At 40.6% G+C, this 19,890-nt stretch overlaps 1 protein-coding gene across 3 annotated transcripts in view; it reads left to right on the top strand.

Annotated features, from left to right (window-relative positions):
- Positions 1-7,210: 7,210 nt before the first annotated feature.
- The window catches only part of CRYBG3 (crystallin beta-gamma domain containing 3), a 56,598-nt gene continuing 43,918 nt past the window's right edge, over positions 7,211-19,890 (top strand). For all 3 annotated transcript variants that reach the window (XR_003573924.1, XR_003573925.1, XM_027907890.1), the window contains exons 1-2: positions 7,211-7,311; positions 10,863-11,299. Coding sequence is in view for 1 of the 3 variants with exons in the window: in XM_027907890.1 (XP_027763691.1) it covers positions 7,213-7,311; positions 10,863-11,299 (536 nt within the window). In the remaining 2 variants the exon portion in view is untranslated. The remainder of the gene's footprint in view (positions 7,312-10,862; positions 11,300-19,890) is intronic.

Raw genomic sequence — 19,890 nt, 5'->3', positions numbered from 1 at the left:
AAGGGCCAGAGTTATTTGGGGATGCAGTAGGATTCTTAACATGCTGGGGCTAAGATTTCTATCCTGTGTTGCATTTACTGAGCACTGATGGTGCCTGGAGAAGGAAGTGGCCTACAGTCTGTGTGCTGTTGCATCCTCAGTGTCTAGGGACTCTTTGTTTGACCTTCATTAAAGGTGAAGAGACATTGCAGTTGCCTCTACAAAGACCCAGCAGAGTCCTTACCTCGAGAATGATTTCATGTTGGCTGTGATTTGTCTACATCAAGGCAAGAAACAATGTGGGGATGTTTGTTCAGAAGCCCTGTGGATTCAAGCCAACTCTGTCAATTCAGAGCTCCTGGTAGTGCCACTGTATTCCCATAAATCACAGATTATTGCTTTTGTGCCTTGAACTGATAGGATTATGATAAACCAGATGAGATTCTACTATAACAGAAGAAAAATCTTGGCATTTAAAAAAAACCCTCATTTTTCTGTGCTAGATCAGTGAAAAATTCTAAAACAGATTTTCCTGTTGAGGAAGGTTTGAACTGAGGAAGGGGAAACATTTAGCATACATGCACAGGACTTCTACACCAGGAATTGCTTAAAAGGAAGTGTGAACAGGGCTGGGTCTTAAGGAACAAGCAGGATGCGTAGGAGTAAGGTGGGCATAGCAGGTTTAAGTTACCTAAGAGTGTTTCTTTCTTGCCAGAAACTAAATATCTTTCTTTCTTTTTTTTTTTTTTTAAAATTTAAAAAGTTCCAAATTCAGAATTTTTCCTGCTGAATCGAAATTCCTTGCAGTAAAGTTTTGTACTCAGAACTCCTTCTTTTGTAATATTATGCTAAAAGTTGGTGCCAATATTAGTGGTCTAAAGTTTTGTTCCAAGTATCTGATCTCTTTTCTTTGTCTTGCCATAACATTTTTATTTAATAATGTTGTCTTTGACGCATGTTTTAAAGTCTCATATGTTACAGTGTACATTACATTCTCTTTGAAATAATACCTGTTGTTTGTATAGGCTTTAGGAAGAAGGGGTGGTGTTCATGTTAATGGAATGTGCTGCCTATGGAGCTGCACTAAGAGCTTCTTGTCTAACTTAGTGAATAGCTTCAGATACATAGTAATGAGTACTTCTGCACTGTAATTTGTGTGCACTGAAATTACATCTAGATAGTAAAAACTTTTTCAGACAAGGTGGAGAAGGTATTTATTTTCTATCCCTCCACCCCCATTTTTTAAAGAAGATATTTCTCTGGTTTTTCCTCCCTCTTCCCTCTCCAACACACACCTACATTTTAGTGACACCACATAGTCTGTTGCCTGACATTGGCCAAAATAAGCTGTCTTCTGCAAAGATCACAAGAATGCAGTTGGAGAGAACTGAGACTGTCTTATTTGTGGTCTTGGCAGTGCTGGGATGATCTTAGAGGTCTTTTCCAGCTGAAATGACTCCATGATTCTGGGAAAGGTATAATCTATGGTAGGAAAAGACATTCCCGTTCTTTCATTGAATCAAGGTTACTGTGTGCTAAAAGAAAACCAATGGGAATTGTGGGAAGTGTCCTTTGTGAGCAGTGTCTGAGTGCCTGTGCCTGCATGGGGGGCTCTGGGCAGGTTTCCACGCGTGCTGGTCTCTGAGCCCAGCTCCTGCCCAGGCATTCCAGGTGGGTGGTGACTAAGAGTGAAACCACGCTGTGTCTGTGTTAACTGCCACCAGGTTAATGAGCCATCGTGTTTCTGATGGGCTTACAGGTGGGGATTCTGTGTATTCATTGGTCTCAGCTGGAGGCCGGGGGCAAAATAGTGGAGGAACTGTGAGTGTCTGATTTAGCAGCAAAGGTCGAATGTCTGAATTCTAACTGACTGGGTGAGTGGAGCTGGGAAATGTGCTGAGCTATGGCAGGTAGCTCTTGGACTCTTCTGAGCACTTCAGACACCAGTTCTGTACTTTACCCCTGTTATTTTTTTCCCTAGAATTAAATATTTACCTCATAGAGGGAGGGAAAGATATTTTAATAGAAAATAGGAATTCTAATTTCTCTGTGCCAAGGGGACTAATTTCTCTGTGCCAACTAATTCATCACTTGATCACTTTCAAGAAAATATTACAGAAATTTATTTGCCAAGTCTGTTAATTTGTTGCAGAAAGTACACCACCCTCTCCCACTATTTATTTACAGATTTTGTTTTGCTTCTGTCTCTTTGAACAAGAGAGGTAAATAAACAGTGTCCCTTCTGAGTAAACAGTCCTTTTGAGCGATGTGATTGTCGAACAGATGGCTGTGTGGATGCAAACAGTTCTTGAACTTCGTGTTTAGTGTGCTAAGTATCTGTATTACCTAGTTTCCAGTACATATTAGTGTATCATTAACCTCACTTCTGGTGCTACAGAAGTTTTCAAAGGGACTATTGCAACAGTGCTTCCTGCAAAAGTGTGCTTTTGCTTTCACATGTTTTTGGTAATGCCCTTAAAAGAGAGATTTGCAATGGGGTTGTAAGTGTATTTGGATTGTGTGGAGCAGCTGTTAAATAAACTAGCCCAGCTAGTAGCCACGTGCTGGAGAATGTCAAGATGATACAGTTCTGAAGAAATCACCCCAAACTTTTCTTGGATGTGCTTGTTCCCCAAGTCTGACCTGGTTCCTGTTTGTACTAAATATAGCACATTCTCCCATAACTGATTGGGAGGGAATTTCTAAGCATCTGTGCACGGGAACCACTTTGTGAGCTCTGTCAGGCAAACCCAAAAGGAAAAACGAATATACTTACAAAATGTATCATTTAGTATTTCAGCTGCATTAAATATGATGTACCGAACTTATCATTTCAGTAGCATTAAATATTCTATAATTTGGCCCCTAGGCTCAAGCCTGGGTGCTTGTCAGCTGAATTAACCAGAGACAGTCTCAACCTGCATAGAAAACTCAGGGGCAGAAAGTACAGCAAAGATTATCTAGACTACTCCTCTGGCCCAAGGTGAGATCTCTGTATCTCTGTCATACCTGACAGAGGTTTGTCTGACTTGTTCTCAAAGACCTCCAGGGATGGAGATCTCTTAAGATCTCCGCAACCTCACCAGACAACTGTTCTACCCATTTCATAAAGCTTATAATTAAAAAGTCTTTTCCTTAATGTGCCATCTAGAGCTTCTGTGCTACAAATTAAACCCATTGCTAATTGTCCCCTGCCAAGCACTGCTGTATACTGTGAACAGGGAGAAGAGATTATTCTGTAGCCCTGCTTTCTCACATGAATTTCAGTTCAAGGTAACATGAATGGCTGTATTTAAACAGTAGACAGGGATTAAATTTGATGGCAAGGATTGCAATTATGTGATAAGATGGAGCCAGAACCTCTTTGGAGTTGCAGCAAATAGGACAAGAGGCAATGAGTACAAGATGGAACGTGGGAAATTCCAGTCACCTGTGAGAATTTTTTTCTTTCTTATTCTGTCTGCTCTTTGGTTTGGTCGGTTGGTTTATTTGTTTTGATATTGGAACAGGTTGCCCAAGTAAGCTGCACAATCTTTACTCTTGGAAGTGCACAAAGCACGGCTGGGTGAAGCACTGCTCTAACTGGAGCTGCTTTGAGCAGGAACCACATTCCTTTCAGCCTAATTTGGGCTGTAATTCTCTGTCACAGAATTTTTCATCCAGTGTGTCCATTCACAGAAGGTTTTTTGAACTTGTTGAATATAGGTAGCTCTTCTTACTGAATGTCCCTATTCTGACCATAATTTTAAGTTTTATTTTTATTTTAATCAAAATTAAACCTAGTGCCTCTTAGTTAAGGATGTACTTTTCTTTTGTTCTTGTGGAACCTGAAAATGTGTCTTTTTCTCTTTGGCGGTGAGGTAGAATTTTGTTGAAATGGAATTTTATAGGTGAGTGCCCGGCACCTTCTGGTTTCCCAGGACACATTGTTAAATTGATTGTTAGAGATTATATATTGAGGAACACATTTCAAGATCATCCTCTCTAAAGTCCTGGTGAATTCCTTTGTCACACTGAAAAACTTTAGAAAGGATGATCCTGAAATGTTGCTTCCCTCTTTACTACTTTAGTTCTTCAGAGGAGGGATCTTGAGCAGGGAACTCTGTTTCAGGATGGGTGAATTAAAAAAAAGCCAGGGCTTTTAAACCTTGCTTTTTTTGGCTCAGAAACCCAGCAAGGAGACAGATGAGAAGCAGAAGTGTGATGCCAGATGCTCTAGTCTGCCAACAGAACATAGGTACAGGTGGAAATCCTACTCTGTCATCCCATTCCCAGTGTATTGTCTGCTTTGCACACCTTCTGCATCAAAAAGGTGAATTTCACCTTTATTTGAAAATTTCTTTTCAAACTTTGAGGAATTGCCAAGTAAAAGAGAATAAAAACTATTTCATGTGTGTGAAAATATTTTCACTAAAAGGTAATGAATGTGTAGTACTGAAAGACTAGAGAAGAGTAATAAGACAGACAATTAAATTGTGTTCTCTCTGGCTCCATACTGGACCTTGTAGTAGTAACTGATGGCTACATACTGAGAAGTGAGTACCAATTTTCAATCCTTAACCAAAGCTTTACAATAATTCCAGGAGAAAATTCAGAACAGAGAAGTTTTGAATTAACTCTACAAGTGGTGTGAAGAGAATTTCTTTAATTATTAATTTTGTCCTTCTAGAGACTTGCACCAAGTTTGCAATTCCCCATAAAGGTGACCTAGCAGAAACTTTATTTCAGATTGTACCTCCATTTCTGTACCTTCTCCTTCGAAGTGTTCACCCTTACAGGTTGTCTGTTGTTCTTTTATTATGAGAGATGACTCTGGATACTTCCTCAGATTTTAAGAGAACACTAGAGTTTCAGAGAACATTTGTTTTATCTTTTCTTTCTTCATCTGACAAATGAAACATACATTACTGACTCCTTGTTTTTTCAGGAGTTTAAATGGATAAACAAATTTTTAAAGTCCCGGGGCTGAACTGCCAGCAGAGGCAGTTGTCTTTCCAAATGTTAAATAGTCATTGACTTTAAATAGGTTTATTTTTAAGAATGCAAACCTAATACAGTTTAACTAGAAGTCCCTTCCTATTGTTTAACTTTTAGTCCTGATTATGAAGATGCCATGATTTCACTATTTTTCTAGTTCCTCTTGTCTTCCGGGGTTGTCGTGACCTGATTTTTTTTTGTATCAAAACAAGCAGAAAATGGAGGATGTAGAATGAAAACACAGCATTAATAAGCCAAAATATTCAGAGTTTATTTGGTTTTTCGTAGAGACACTGAGCTCACCTTTAACTTAAACTCCCCCTAAGCCTGTCTTGGTTAATCTTTGATGTTTTTTGCTTTTTCTGATTAGTTAAAAGTTAGTTAAGTCTAATTAGTTTTTTACAAGGGTGGCCCTCCCTTGCGTTATTTCCATCACCACTTTTAATTGCTGGGTTGAACAGGAAAACTTTTGACTGTGTATTTTTTAAATCAGTTTGTCTCATGAACACCAGCAACAGTGGACTTTAGGGGCTTTCTGCTTGTCATGTATTTCACTGTCTGACAGTTCTTCTACCTGAGTTTTTCTTAGTGTCACGCTGGTTTCCTTAGACAAGCCTTGCTCATAATCTGTGTCTCACTGTCTCGTTAGGTTTCCAGATGTATAGCCTTGTTATAGTTGGTTGCCTATAGTTGGTTGAGAATGATTTTCCTCACTGTATTTGGAAAAACAAAAGCTTATTTCATATGTGGATTTAATGCACCTCAGTATGTCCCACTCCCTGCAAACAGGTGAGATTACACCAAAGATTGATTGTCAGCCTCACTGAGAAAGGAAATCTGCTGGAATACGTGCACATACTCACTGTGGGGATGAACTAGCCTGCCAGCTATGTCACTGTGGATTTTGCTTAGCATTCAAAATGTACTGTGTCACTGTTCAAATTGAATGAGATGCTCATAATTGTTAAAGGAAATGCAGCCCCCTTAGTTGTGTTCAATAGTCGAAGCTAAGACTGGGAACGCGATTAATTTTCCAGTACTAGAGGTAGCAATGCCTAAATGTGCTCCTTTGTGTGTCCAGCACTTTAACCTGAAACTCTTAAATGATGTCTACAATGCTAGCAAACAGAAATGCAGGAATAGTGCTGGGACCGTTTCTCGGATGAGTAAATCAGGATATTGGGGTTTAATGGCTTGGTGAAAGTCCCTGGGGGTGAATCAGTGATGATCCTAAAATTCTGGTGGCAGGTTGCCTTCTCTCACAGCTGCAGGTGAGATGAGGTGGTTGAAGTGTGCGAGTGTATCCGTGCCACATGCAGATTATTCTCCATCAGCAGCTCCCAGTGCAGCAGGATGGGCGGTCTGGGAGAGGTCTCCACGTGTCTGTCTGGAGTTTCTGCTTGGTAATGAGCATTCATTCACGGGCAGGGAGATCTGAAATGTCTGGCAGTCATGGCTGGAAGCTAATTTCTTTGTTCACGGAGATCTGTGTTTTAATGCTGTTAATGTTTTCATTTCGTTCACTTGTTAGGGCAATAAAAGAGATTTTATTCTTGGCAGAGGGACGTACCCCTCGCTGAATGAGAACCTTTGGCAGTCTAAACTTTAGCCACCCAACTGCTGAGAGGCGGTGGCTGTTCCCAGCTGGTGTGAGGCAAAGCAGGGAGGAAGGCAGTCCCTGCTCAGGGTGCTGTTGTGGCACTGTCTGTGCTCGGGGGTTGTTCACACTGGGACCAGCCCTGTGCCTGACTGTGGAGGTGCAGTCAGGCTGCAGGCAGGAGTGGCTTACAGCCTGGAGAACACAGCTAGTGTACCACTGAATAAATTAGTGAGATCAGAATCGTGCCTGAGCCGTGGCATCTGGGCTTGTCTGCCGGGTCCTGGCTGCGAGGCCGCTGTGCCGCAGCCGCTGCAGCGCTGTCAGACCGCGCAGTGGGGACGGCTCCAGCTGGCACTGCAGCCACCTGATTCGAGTCATAATCCTGTTTGACACTCTGCCGAGCTCCCCCTGCACAGCAGCCTCCCTGCGTGGGAGGGCACGAGTCCATGGGGTAGTTGAGGTTGAAGGGACCCCGGGATGTCATCTAGTCCAACGTCCCGCTTAAAGCGGGTTTGGCCACGAGGTCAGGTCAGGTTACCCAGGGCCTGTTCAGTGAAACTTGGAGTACCGAGTTCTGAAGGAATAAAAGCTAATTAAAGCTTCATGAAGCATGTCACAAGCAGCAAAGCTCCCAGAGAGGGGAGGCCAGGGGAAATATGTTCACAGTTTGTTACAAAAGGAGCAGAAAGACAACGCTGCAGCTGGAAAACTTTTTTCTGCTTGCATCAGCAAGGGTCTCAGTTGGGATCTGGCAGGTAGATTTCCATCCAGAAATTGTTGTTTGCTTGGTAAGCCTAAGAAATTATTCAGACTGCTGTGACAGCATAGGAGGATTTTTCAATTTTACTTTTTTTTGACTGGTGACATGAAGTGTAGCTAATGCAGAGTCACTGGTATTCCTACAGCGTGGTGAATATCACACTGCTCAAGCCTAATTGTGACACAGAATCAGCTGTGCTTTGTTGAGGTCAGCTGAAGGCCAGGACTGTTGAAAACTGGTGGGTTATACCAGGGAAAGCCTTACTTCATATGTACCTTATGCCCTTGTATTTTTTCCCTGAGTGTTTGCTGGGGCCTTCTGTCAGAGACAGGCTCAGAGAGAGGTGAAAGTTCCTGTGATAGTGGCTGGTGGAATTGCCATTCTACTGCTGTCTCATCAGGCACTTGTGCCTGAAGGCTCCTGCTGTGTTAAAGGCTTTTCTCTCTACAGTAAGTGTAAGATCTTGTGCTTTCGTCTCAGTAATTTGAAAGTGGCATCATCTTAAAATACAAACTTCAAAATCTGCAGCAGGAGCAGTATTGCTTGTGTAATGCCTAAAAAGGGGCTCAGACTCTGAATGGGGATTTTGTGTGCAAATGATTAAACACCAATAAGTCTTACTGTCTGTTGTGGCAAAGTGGAGTAGGAGGGAAAATATATGGAGAGGAAGATTGATTATATTGAAGAGAAGAAAGCAGCATTTGCATAGTTTCTGCATAGTTTCATAGGACTTAATATCCACGTATATCTTCAAATAAGCACAATGTAAATGTTCTCTGGGGCTTTTTCTTATGCAAGACGCTATTTATGGTTAAAGCTATGGAAGGACCCTTTCATATTAAAACTTCCTGTTCTTTTGATTTACCAAAAGTTAGGTAAAGAAAGGAAGATTAAAGAGGAAGGAAAGTCTAAATAGATTTCTGTTTCTGGAAGCAGAGACTACAAAACAGCTTTTCAAGCAGGGTATAAATTATGCTTACAAATAAGCAGCACGGTCTGTACAAGTCTTGTGTCTCAGAGCTGCTCAGAGAAGAATTTCATTACATGTAGAGATTTAGTCATATTTGAAGTCTCAGTTCCTAAAAGGAAAGAAACCTCAAACCACTAGTTCCTGAATACAGATGGTTTTAAAAAACTGGGCAAAAACCCAACCAGGAAAACAACAACAAAAAAACAAAAAACATGTAATACAAAACTGTTGAGAAGTTTTGAATGTAATAATTTCTAATAAATGCTGCATTTAGTTGTTAACTTTATAGATATTGTAATACCTAATATAAATGTTTATAGCTTATAAGGGTTATGTGTGCAGAGAAAAGAATAAGATTTGTGTGCATTTTCTGCACTGAGATAGTCTTTTAAATCAGACAAATGTGTGTGATTGATAATAATCACAGAACAAGGGAGAAATGCCTCCCTCACTTAAAGTTGAATCAAAAGCTGGTATTGGAGAATGCTGAGGTGTTAGTCAAAGAGAAAGAGGTAACTCTCACGGTAGAACTTAGAAGCTGACATGGTGAATCATTCATTTATTATCAAATTTTGCATATAATTTTTTTTCTTGCTTCTGTTTTGTGTTTCCTTAAAGCACGCAGATCCTATCAGATGGAATTAATTGTTAAGAGATTTTCTCCAGGCTTGCAGGTTGCTTGATAGTTTGTGTAGAACTGGAAGCAGCAGGCAGAAGCGTGGTGCATCTGCGAGCTGCACATTGTCACCTTCATTCAGAAGGTGGAATTTGTCCCAGGGCAGGGGTATGTGTGAAAAAAAGCTAGAGTTTGACTTAGCCCACTTTTGAAAGTTTACTTAGAAGTTTGATGTGGTTGTTCAAGTGTCTTACCTGTATGAAGAAAATAGAGGTTGCATGGATTTCTCAAGGACAGATTAGTGCCATCCAGTTTCTATCGTATAAAACACTTTCAACACACCCATCTGTCTGATCACTTCACATTAAGCAGTTGTACTTAAAGGGTGAAAAAGTATTGCTTGAAGTTTAAAGACTACTAAGTGTAACTTCAGAGTTTTTAAGAAATTGCTGTTCCCCAAGCATTAAACTGTGTTCATTTAAACACCTTTTTCGTCCATAACATGATCCTAGAAGGGCCACTAACAAATCAACCTACCTGCTTATTTTAGGTTCCTTGAAAGAAATACATCTTTAAGTTGAAACAGGATTAGTGACCTAATGAAAATAGTAGCTTTCTGCATAGGTTGGATGGGTAGGTGTTACCCGCTTTGAAACAATTACTCTCATCCAAATGCCTTGTTGACACAACTACAATTTGCATAGGACTTTGTGTTCTCGTTCTCCTTTCCCACTCCTGTTGAGCAGGATAGATTTCATCCAAAAAAAGCTGGAGTGACTTTATTCTGTTTTAATAAACCAGGTTGCATCAGGAATTGAAATTACAAGGATCATACTGTAAAGATAAACTAGGTAGCAACAGTGTATGGCAGCCACTGCGAAGGGTGAGATGGGAGGCAGGTGCTGCCCAGAAAATTTTAGTCCAGGGAAAAAGCATTTGCAGGTTGCGAAGCTGAAAATGTGCTTACATGAAATGTGTTTGTGAAGCCTTACAGTGAAGTTGCATCATGTTTTTGGGCAGATGGTCTTGGCAGAAGTAACGTGAGCTTGGACAGCAGTCCTTGGATCTGTGAGAGGAGCTGACACCAAGGAAATTCAAGGGCATAAAAGTGGGGAGGAAAGGAGCTTGCCTTGCCTTGCCTCTGGGCTGAGGCACTGAGCTGAGAGAAGAAGTGAACCCGTGGTTTGAGTGAGGCGAAGCCCTGCCTTGGTGCTGATTCATTTCAGTCTGAGGTAGAGCTGATGGGGAGTGCAGAGGGTCGTGGTGCAGGGCTGGTGGTGTGTAGGGCCTTGGCTGTGTGGAGAACCGGACAGTTTGAAGCACAGTAGACTGTGGGGCTGGGGGACACGGCAAATCCATTTGGGATTGGAGCTGTGCATTTGAAGGACAGCTGACCAAAAGGGGCAATTTAGGATTGCTAAGGATAGGATTATTCTCTGGGCTGTGAGTTGAGTTTGCTTTATCCAAATTCTGTTCTTTATTCTCCTTGGGTTTTTTGGAAGTGCAAAGTAGCCCACGCTGAGGGCTGTGATGTGTTTGTGTTCTGCTGTGGTGTTCTTGCAGACTGAAAACTGCTCATCTCACAAGCACAAATCGGTTTGTTTGTGAAGCTGTGCTTTTGGAGGACCTTAGTCTGAAATATTGTTCCTTGCTTCTTCCCCGTGCTTCTTCTGCCACTTGAAGTGGTTGTTGCCATCTGTCCTTCTGGATTTATTTCCACAGCAGCTGCTTTGGGAATCTTCGAGCCTGTGGAGTCCAGTGGGTTTGTGTAGAATAGGGATCTTTTTAGTACAGAAGGAGAAGAGAGCAAGCACTGGGCTTTGGTCTTAAAATGAACCTTTAAACAACAGATCTCCTAAAAGGAACACAATGCATAGGTGCAAATTAAAATTAAGGAATTGGAGAATGTGTGAAAACGAAAGGAATCATCTTCTTAATGTGCTTTTTGTATTCATCTTAGGCTTGTCAAAATGAAGAGAAGAACCATTCCACAGAAGAACTTTGCAAGTCTGAAATCCAGGAGGAACTGAAAAAGGCTAATAGCCTTCCTAGTTTGACTCCTGGAACCAAAACAGCAGATAAAGACAAGCAACCCCGAGAAGGTTTTTTTCATTTCCTTGGAAGCTTATTTAATATTGCAACAAAATCTTCTTTGGTGGAATCTAAACCCTCTACCTTCCAAGATGAACCCAACAGATGTGAAAAGGATTTACAGAACACAAATACCTTTCCAAAGGACGTGCAACCAAAGCATCCGAAAATTGAAGAGCCTCTCTGTTCTACAGCCAGGAAAAAAGAAGATTCTGTAACTAAAGGGGATGCCACCTTAAACAACATAGGGAAAGATATCTCACAGGATCTGCAAGGAGGCTGGAAACAAGCTGCAGATACAGAGAAGTAAGTTTTATAATTCATTACTAAATATGTTTATGTGTGTGCACACACAGAACTGCATTGTCTGAGTTCCATTGACTGTGTGACAAATGTCTGTCATTTCTAAGGATGGTTGGAATGTCTCTGGCTTGACTTCATGCAAAACTCTAGTAGCAACTCTCCTAAATAGACTTGATGATTTTTGCTTATTTGGTTTTTTTCCCCCCTTGTTCTTTGGGATTTTCCTGTAATGTAAAGAGGGTTATGTAAATCGCTCAGTTAGGCCAAATATGGACATTCTGAATAGTCCTGTAATATTTCAAAATAAGCTTTAAAAAAAAAAACATCAAAAAACAATTGGTGCCAAGGGCACCACTGTGTCTGAGAGTAGAAATGTGCAGACATTGGCTGTGGTCCACACTGAGAATTAGAAAATATTTTGTGTCATAAAAATAGGTGTTATTTTTCCAAAAACATTTTGTATCTGTTATGTTGAAAATTAGACGTCATGTGGGGCAGCACAGCATAGGTTTGGAGTTAGTTATGAATGTACACCCATGGTACCTGTCCAATTCTTGATAGGCTGTTCATGGGCAGTGGGGCTGTAAGTAATGCTGAGATTTTTAATATGACCCAGAGTATTTATTTAAAATTTAAGCTGAAAATAATGACTAGGGGTAACCAGTGAGCCTGTCAGAGCACCCCTGCTTGCATTGCAGAAAGGGAGGATGTACTGAGAAGAAACACCTGCTTTTCTTGGAAGGTTTTAAACTAATTTGAGTTGTGCTCAGGATATTTTTTGGTGGCATGTGAAGTGTTTGTTTCATCTCCAATTAGAAGGTCAGAGACACCTGAAATAACTGCTTACTGAATTCCACTTCCTTCCTGGGGATGTCTCCAGCGCTCTGTCCTTGCCTATTCAGCAGAATAATTCAAGGCATTTGTTATTCACTGTCAGAATATAAATCTACTGGCTGATGAGGATATGAACAGGGGATGTGACACCTCTTTAGGTGACATTAAAGCTGTGTTTCCCCCAGCACCATAGGGTGCTGATTGTAGCTATAACCACAGCAGTGGTCGTGTTCTCGTGAGCACTCTGGTTTGGTCACTGACGTGGTCGGCTGGTTTTTATTACAGACTCTTATCGTGGTCACACATCCAGCGCTGCTCTTTGCAAACCACTCGTTGCAGCTCAGCACCACCACTGCTTTGATCGATGCAGAGGCAAATTTCTGCTCCCCTTGGCTGTTATCTGCAGAGGCCCAGCACTGTGTTGCTTGGGCTAGTTCTTAAAACCTGTTGGACAGGCCGTGGTGCTGCATCCATCTCTTGCTGCTGTTTGCACAGTTTACAGCATCTCTGTTTGCTTCCTGTGAACTCTTCAGGATGATGTAGATTAATAAATGTAACATCAGGAAAAGTTTGCAGAGTTTGGAAGGTGTGAGTATGAACTCACTGAGGTGACCTCCCTGCTCTGTGCAAGCGGTTTTGGGTTGGTTTTGTATTCTTGAAGGCAAAGTCGTAGTTGGGCATTTTCAACTGACCATGTTTTGACATTGTCCTGTGTTGTTAGGTATATCTATCGAATCCATCTAGAGTCTTCTCAGTGTAGTTCATCTGCCTCGTAGCCAAGCAAGCATAGAAATATGTATGTTGCTAGTTTGGAGGCAAAAGTAAGTTGGCCTATATAGAGTGTGAAGTTTTTCTGCGGAAAATTACATTTTTAAATGGGAAAACAAAATTTTTTTTTTTATTATTGTAGCTGTTGCAAATTACAGCAAACATGAAGCCAGTGTTTTTTCAAAAATACGGTGTACATTCTGCCCTTTTTGACTCAGGGTACTGACAAGTTTGACAAACTCTGTGTAACTTCTGTTATGTTTTTCTCTGCCTGACAGCACCATGTGAAGTGTTTTTCTGAAGCAATTAGTAAAGAGAAGCTGAAAGGACAATGCGAAAGTCTAGGTTTGCACTCATTACCTTTTTGAAAAGTTTGAATCGAGGATACCTCTTTGTTTTCTTTTATGCAAGCGATTATACTGGGTTTGCTCTCTTAGTTTATAAATGTTTAAGTCATGCTGAGCAGTTTTTTCTTTTCAATACTAGCTGGCTTCTTAACTAAATATTAACTAACTGGTACTCATTTAGCCAAGTTAAGCTGTAAAAGTGCTCCTGGTTGCTCCTGGTTTGCCAGAGAGTCTCGTAGAAAGTACCCAGTAGTTGAAGTGGGTACTGAAAGCACATGAGTAGTGATGAGGAAAAGGGGGGAAATGTAGCCCAACAGAACAGGAAAGTGTGGATACCACAAAGGGAGAGGATAGTGTGAACATAATTGCTTGAAGTTTGAGTCCTAAAAGACATATGAGATGTGCTAGTGAGCCGTATAAAGTCAGAGGCTCTATTGATTCCATGGATTGTTATGTTAAACTGCAATTTTAGCATTTAGTGTAGAGGCAGAATGAAGCAGAGGGCTTTACAAGTCCTTAAGACCACTGTATTATTAATCTTACAGCAGTTTCCTTGGCCATCAGGAACATGTAAATGAATTTGTTAATTCTAAACTGCTGTGAAATATTACATTAGAGATTATCTGTGGTTAGCAAGGAGGTTGCAATAGGTGAAAGAGGGATGGTTGTTAGATTGCATAATCCCCACTGGGTTGTTTAAAAAATAATAATCCAAAACCAAACAACCTTTCAAATCTAAAATACCCACCAAATAGTCTCAGATGCTTCTATTCAGACAATCTCATTAACCTCTTATCCTTAAAATATTATTTTACAAAATGCAGTGGAATCAGACTGCTCTGACCTGTCAGCTGAGGTTAATTTTACTCTCAGTGGGAGGCCTGGCACTTGGTAAAGATTCAAGTTTCCAGGCCTTGAGCCAAGGAAAGTGGAATTCGTGAGCTCAGTCTGTGGAGTACGTGTTTGTGAGGGACAAAATGTGTAGGTCACGTTATTCCTCTGTCACCCTGGCTGGTTGGCTCACAGGTAATTTGCACCCTAGAGGCTTCTGCTCCTTTAATCTCCACAGTGGCAAGTGGTAGAGGAGCAGCACAGAGGACAGAACCATGATAAATCTGGCAAAGTCTCGAGACAGCCGCTACTGTGGACAGTGACATTGTAATTGCAGCACTGAAGATGGGGAGGAGAGTTGGGTTGGCCGAGTCTCCACTCACTGCATCCCTCAGTCTGCCATTTGGTGAAGGTTTCCTCGCCTTGAGGACACACAGAAGTGAAGTGAAGCAAGCAGTAGCCTTGCAGTGTTCTGTAAAAGCTTAATGATGGAGAGGCAAGGCTGGTAAAAGATAAAATACAGTTTTAAAGTAATGCTTATTTGGCTTTAAGTGGAAAGAAAAATGCAAAGGAAGATGTTTGCTACTAAGTGTAGAAAAATCTCCTAGTTAGGTAAGGTGGCAGCTTCTGTGCAGAACAGTCCCCTGTGGCAGATTGATAAGGGTAAAAGTGAAAGGGTCATGTTTAGCCTTAGCCTTTGCACTCCTTAATGATGTTAAAACCGTACCTTTGAGGATAAAATAAGCCCTCACTATAAAACTGGGGATCACTTCTTTTAATTTCTCATTGCGGAAAGTTTACATCAGAGAGAACAAGATTTCATAGAGTAGGTGACAAATATAAGACACGGATTTGCCCCCATTACCTTTGTTTCCTATGACATCAACTTCTTTCACTTGCACATCACCGAGGAGCTGTGGTTTGGTTTCAAAACTGAGCCTGTTTCTCTGAGACTGCTGAGAATGGACTTGCTGCAGCACCTCCCTCTGAACCCCACAACTGCAAGGATTTCTAAGTGTAGGCAGAAGAGGGGAGGGGTGATTTCTAAAGCAAGTGCTCCAACCATCATGTTTTTACCAGGAGCCAGGTACTAGGAATAGTTTAGTGAGATCGTTGCAAGCACTTTAGTTCAGAAAGGAGGCAACCTCGAGGAGAAACAAATTTCAGTCTGTTTACAGTTTTACTATGCTGTGCATTACTGGGGTTTGTGAGGGGATAGGGGTTTTTTATTTATTTTGAACTCTAGTAAACCTGTTGCTACACATCTAATTGATGTGTATTAGTGTTAGCAATTAGTATTTCCTGCCTTGGTACTGTGAAAATATCCTGCCTTTTATTTTCCTCTGTTAGAAACACATCTGATAAAAGCATTGGTGTTTACATAGTTGTGGTTAACAGGTGTGTTTCAGAGCTTGTCATTCTCCTCTGGGTTCCTGGTCAGATGCAGGCTCATGGTGATAAAGAAACACGGCCCTTCATTTGTCTGATGGATTGTTTGGTAAGGTGGTTTTGACTCCCTCCGTAGCAGCAGTGTTCATCCTTCCCTATAGATGCCTTTGGGAGAAAATCAAGAGCAAGTGAATGGAAATCAAATCACTTAATTCCAAGCAATAGTCTCACCAGGACATTCCTGAGGAACAGTTGGGAAGCTGCTGCTCCTGCATTTGTTGGAATCAAATCCATCTTGTGATCAGAGCTGTGTCCTTCTCTCTAATTGCCTACCCAGAACCTATTTTACATATGAAAGCTGAACTTTTAAAACCATAAGTATCCATCCATCTTTGGAGGAGTCTGTTGGGTGACAGCAGCAAGAAGAAAACAAGGACACTGTTGACTGCTTCTATTATAGTAATATCTGCAAAAAGATCTCCATTGCTTTTATTAAAATTGTCATTGGCTCTTAGTTGTCCTCCTGGAACATTAGCTTTGAAATTCCCCTGCAGAATCAACTGTGTGCAAATCACCTTGTTCAGCCAAACTTTTGACCTTTTCAAATACACATTGTGAAGTCCCAGGACGCTGAGTATTTCAGACTGCAGATTTAAAGCATGAAGATATCCCTTTTGGCAAAAAAAAAAAAAAAAAAAAAGTTTTCTTTTGTCTAAGTTGCATATAGCAACTATTCAGTTAGCCCACAGTGTCTTGGTTTTCAGTATGTCTTTAATTTTTCCCATTTATGAATGTCTTAGGTGAGAGCAGAAAACAGCTGGTGTTCAGTAAGTTGGATTCCACCAGCAGGTTTGTCAAAGTGACTTTGTTTCCAGACAAAGTACCTTAACATGATTTTAGAAAAAGTTGTCAGTTAAGTATTCAGTGGAATAAAAGCTAAGTGGAAAAAAAATTAAAATAAACAACAGCATAATTTAAAAATAGTCAGAGAGGGGCAGGCAGGAACCACAAGAGACACACTGATGCAGATCAGTGGTTTGCAGCCTGCACATCTCTCTGGTAGCTGCTTCTGTGGGGTCAGGGAGAAGAGACTGGGGGAATCATGCACATCTATGCTTGTAAAAGCAGGAGAGTGCTGGACTGGGGAGAAGATAGCTGGAAGAACGAGGGCTGAGTTAGAAATGGCCATTTCATGCCCTGGGAGGGGCAGGTGTTGCTTGCACTGGGGCATTGCTGAGCTGGGGCTGTGCAGCGGCGGTGCTTTAGGGAGTGCTGGATGGCATGCTGTGCAGGTGAAGCTGTGCTGCCTGGCATCTGAGATGCTCCAGCAGGCTTTAGGGGCCTCCTCCATCTCTCTGGAAATGGTACAGGGTTCTCTCCTCTCTGCATTGTTGTATGGTACAAAGGTGAGCACTGGAGGGGTTGCCATCTGGCTGGCATACACTTGGAAAGGATGCAAACAAGGGAGTCTTTCTGGGTGCACTGAGATGAGGCACTGAAGGTGGTGTGGTTGGTCCTGCTTCAGGGCTTCAGAATCAACAACACTGTTTTATAACCAATACCACTTTTGGGCAAGTTACACAAGATGTTTGTCACGTGAGATGTTGGAAGATGTTCCCCTCCCCTCCTTGAATTAGTCCCCTTTTAACTTTTTATATCTTTTTCACAATAGAAAAAATGTCTACGAGCACCTCCTTTTGACAAATGTAACGTAACTCATGTTGACATCCTCTCTTGTTGCTGTCAGAGTCTTTTGTGAAAGTGAATCAAGGCTTTATAGGGAATTGAATAGCTTCCTGTAAAGATGGGAAAGAAGGGATCTCCCAGTATTTGGAATATGTGACAGAAGGCACACTGGGTTCTTTGTGTATTCAGGCTTTCATCTGCATCCTCATGAGTTGGAAAAAAAAATTTGCCAAGAGTTTTTAAGGTAAGTTCTGAACTGACATATTCTTTTGGTGATCAGAAATAAAACAAGTCTCTAGTGGCACTTTTAGAAGATCTTCTGTGACACAGCCTGTTTCTAAATATGTCTCATATAAACTTACAGCTGAATTGCTACTGCCACACAGGAGCATGGGTTTTCATTTTTAAATATCTTATTGTTGCATGGGGCCATTCAGATTGAAGACATTTCGCTGTGCTCTAAAAGTAAATGCATTAGAATTAAAAGGTCTGTTGGCAAAATTTTTGTAATAGGTTGAACAGCAAATTCTTTACCAAAGGTCAGAGACCCTGAAGTTTTCCTGCCTGTGGAGGAAAGGTTGGTTTGTTTTCACTGCAGAAACTCTTGGAAGAGGCCAGTGTGCAGGAGAGCAGAGCTGTTTTGGGAGCCCCTGGCAGAGTCCACGGGCTGAGGCTCCACAGCTCAAAGTGCTGTTGCCAGTGCTATTCGGGACTGGGGTTAAGCTCTGTAGGCCTTGGAGTCTTGCTCAGATTTCAAATTGATCAGTCAGGGCAAAAAAATCCCTCAGAAGGCACACAAGAGGGCAAAAAGAATTGGAAGCAATGAGAAAGGTTTCCATGTAAGTGGAAAGAAACTTCTGAGTACATTTTTTTTTCTGACCGTGTATAATAGAGGACATAATGATTTGGGGGGATCTGTGGCTCAGATCAATGTAGATGTAGAACCTAATCATGTTCTCCTTGGCAATCTTCTGTAAAATTTACCTGTTCATCCCATGCCTGGATGGTTTGGATTTAAGAATTGATGAGTTCACAAGAAAAATCTGAAGGCCAAGTTGGATATGAGAGACAGATGAAAGGACCAGTTCCCTGTTTCTGGTGGAGCACTGGTTCTCCCCACGTGTTTATACCTAAATTCTGAACTCTTCCCACTGCACATCAGAGAAAATATCAACCACGAACTGAAAGACACTCGGTTAATTGTCATCAACCATTTATTCAGAGTCATATCTTGGTTTTCGTGGAGATGAGTGTTTGGTGTCCCTCAATACCATTTATGTGCTCACTTCAAACATGGATCAGAGCAGTTTACCTATTCAAGAATCCATACTTTTTTTTTTTTTGAGAATTGGTGCCAAACCTGTGTTTGTTTTCTTAAAGAAATTGTATCTGGTTTTGGGACGCTTGCAGACCAATTTTATTTTTGATGTTGGCCAAAATATAGAAGAGCTGATGGATTTTGTAAAAGCTTAATAGTGATTATTTAAAGCAGGAAAGGTTACTTAGTAAGGTTAATTCTGAATAAGAGCAGGATCAGGTCTTACATTCTTAAGACTTATTTTTAGTATGACTATGACTGATGCTGAGTGAGTGTAGTGCATTATTGAGCTCAACAGATCCTTACCCTGACATTTTTAGGACCTCTGGAGCTTTAGAAAATATTTCCTAATGTGGAGGAAAGTTTTCTGTGAGAAAGTGGAAAATAATGTTGTTCTTTTTTTTTTTCTCTATTATCCTTTATCCAACTGTGTTGTGTTTTGTTTTGTTTTGTTTTTCCACTCCGAAATGTGTATGTTTCTTGGAAGGGATGTGAATCCTGAAAAGAGCCATTTGAACAAATGGGGTGTGTGATGTTTAGTAGCTGCCACTGTTGGTATCTCTGGAAACCAAACCAGTGCTATAGAAGACTAAAAGTAGGCATCTAACTTGGCAAGTGCTTGGGAGAGGTGCTGTTTATACACGACTTTCTGTTTCCTCTGTGACTTAATGTACCTGGCTAACAAACCCTTCATTGAGATTCTGCTGTAGCCTTCATCAGAGATTACAGTGAATTTAATCCCAGTATAAACTTCATTTTCAAGCTCTCTCAAAGTCTGAATTCCCATTTTCATGTATTTTGGCAATAGCCTAAAAGTACCTGACAGCGTAAAACATCCATATAAATGACTGTTTATATCTCTTAATGTGTATTAATGTGAATAATTTCACTATTAGTTCACTTATACTCTTTGCATGTCCAAATACTGCACAAGGAGAAAGATTACTTGTGATTTTAAATAGTATTAATTTCCATCCTCAAAATAAAATTAATATTGAAACAAGAATCTCGGTTCTAAAACCTTGACAGAAAAGAGATTCTATTTTTAGATTTGTAAATCCACTCCCTTTTTATATTCTTCTATATCTTTAGAGAGAATCCATACAGACAAGGTTTGAAGTTGCAGTTACTCAATGATACTCAAATGTTTTACTTTCCTTAGTAAATTTATTTTTTATTTTTCACTTCAGTTATTTGTTCTCAACTCAAGAGCTGTAACAGCTTCTCAACAAATGTGAACTAATGGGAAGGTGCAAAGAGCTTTTAAAAATGCTATTAAAATATTTTTTACATATTGCAGTGTTTTTATATTAGAAATCAAAGTCTTAGCCAACACCTTTCTCTTTTTTTTTTTTTTTTTTTTTTTTTTTTTTTTTTTTTTTTTTTTTTTTTTTTTTTTTTTTTTTTTTTTTTTTTTTTTT

Source organism: Empidonax traillii, unplaced genomic scaffold, assembly GCF_003031625.1.
Source record: "Empidonax traillii isolate 1590-97213 ecotype Southwest subspecies unplaced genomic scaffold, ASM303162v1 scaffold1561:size90896, whole genome shotgun sequence".
Taxonomy (NCBI): domain Eukaryota; kingdom Metazoa; phylum Chordata; class Aves; order Passeriformes; family Tyrannidae; genus Empidonax; species Empidonax traillii.
Note: the sequence above shows the minus strand (reverse complement) of the source record. Positions and strands in the feature narration are given on the sequence as shown.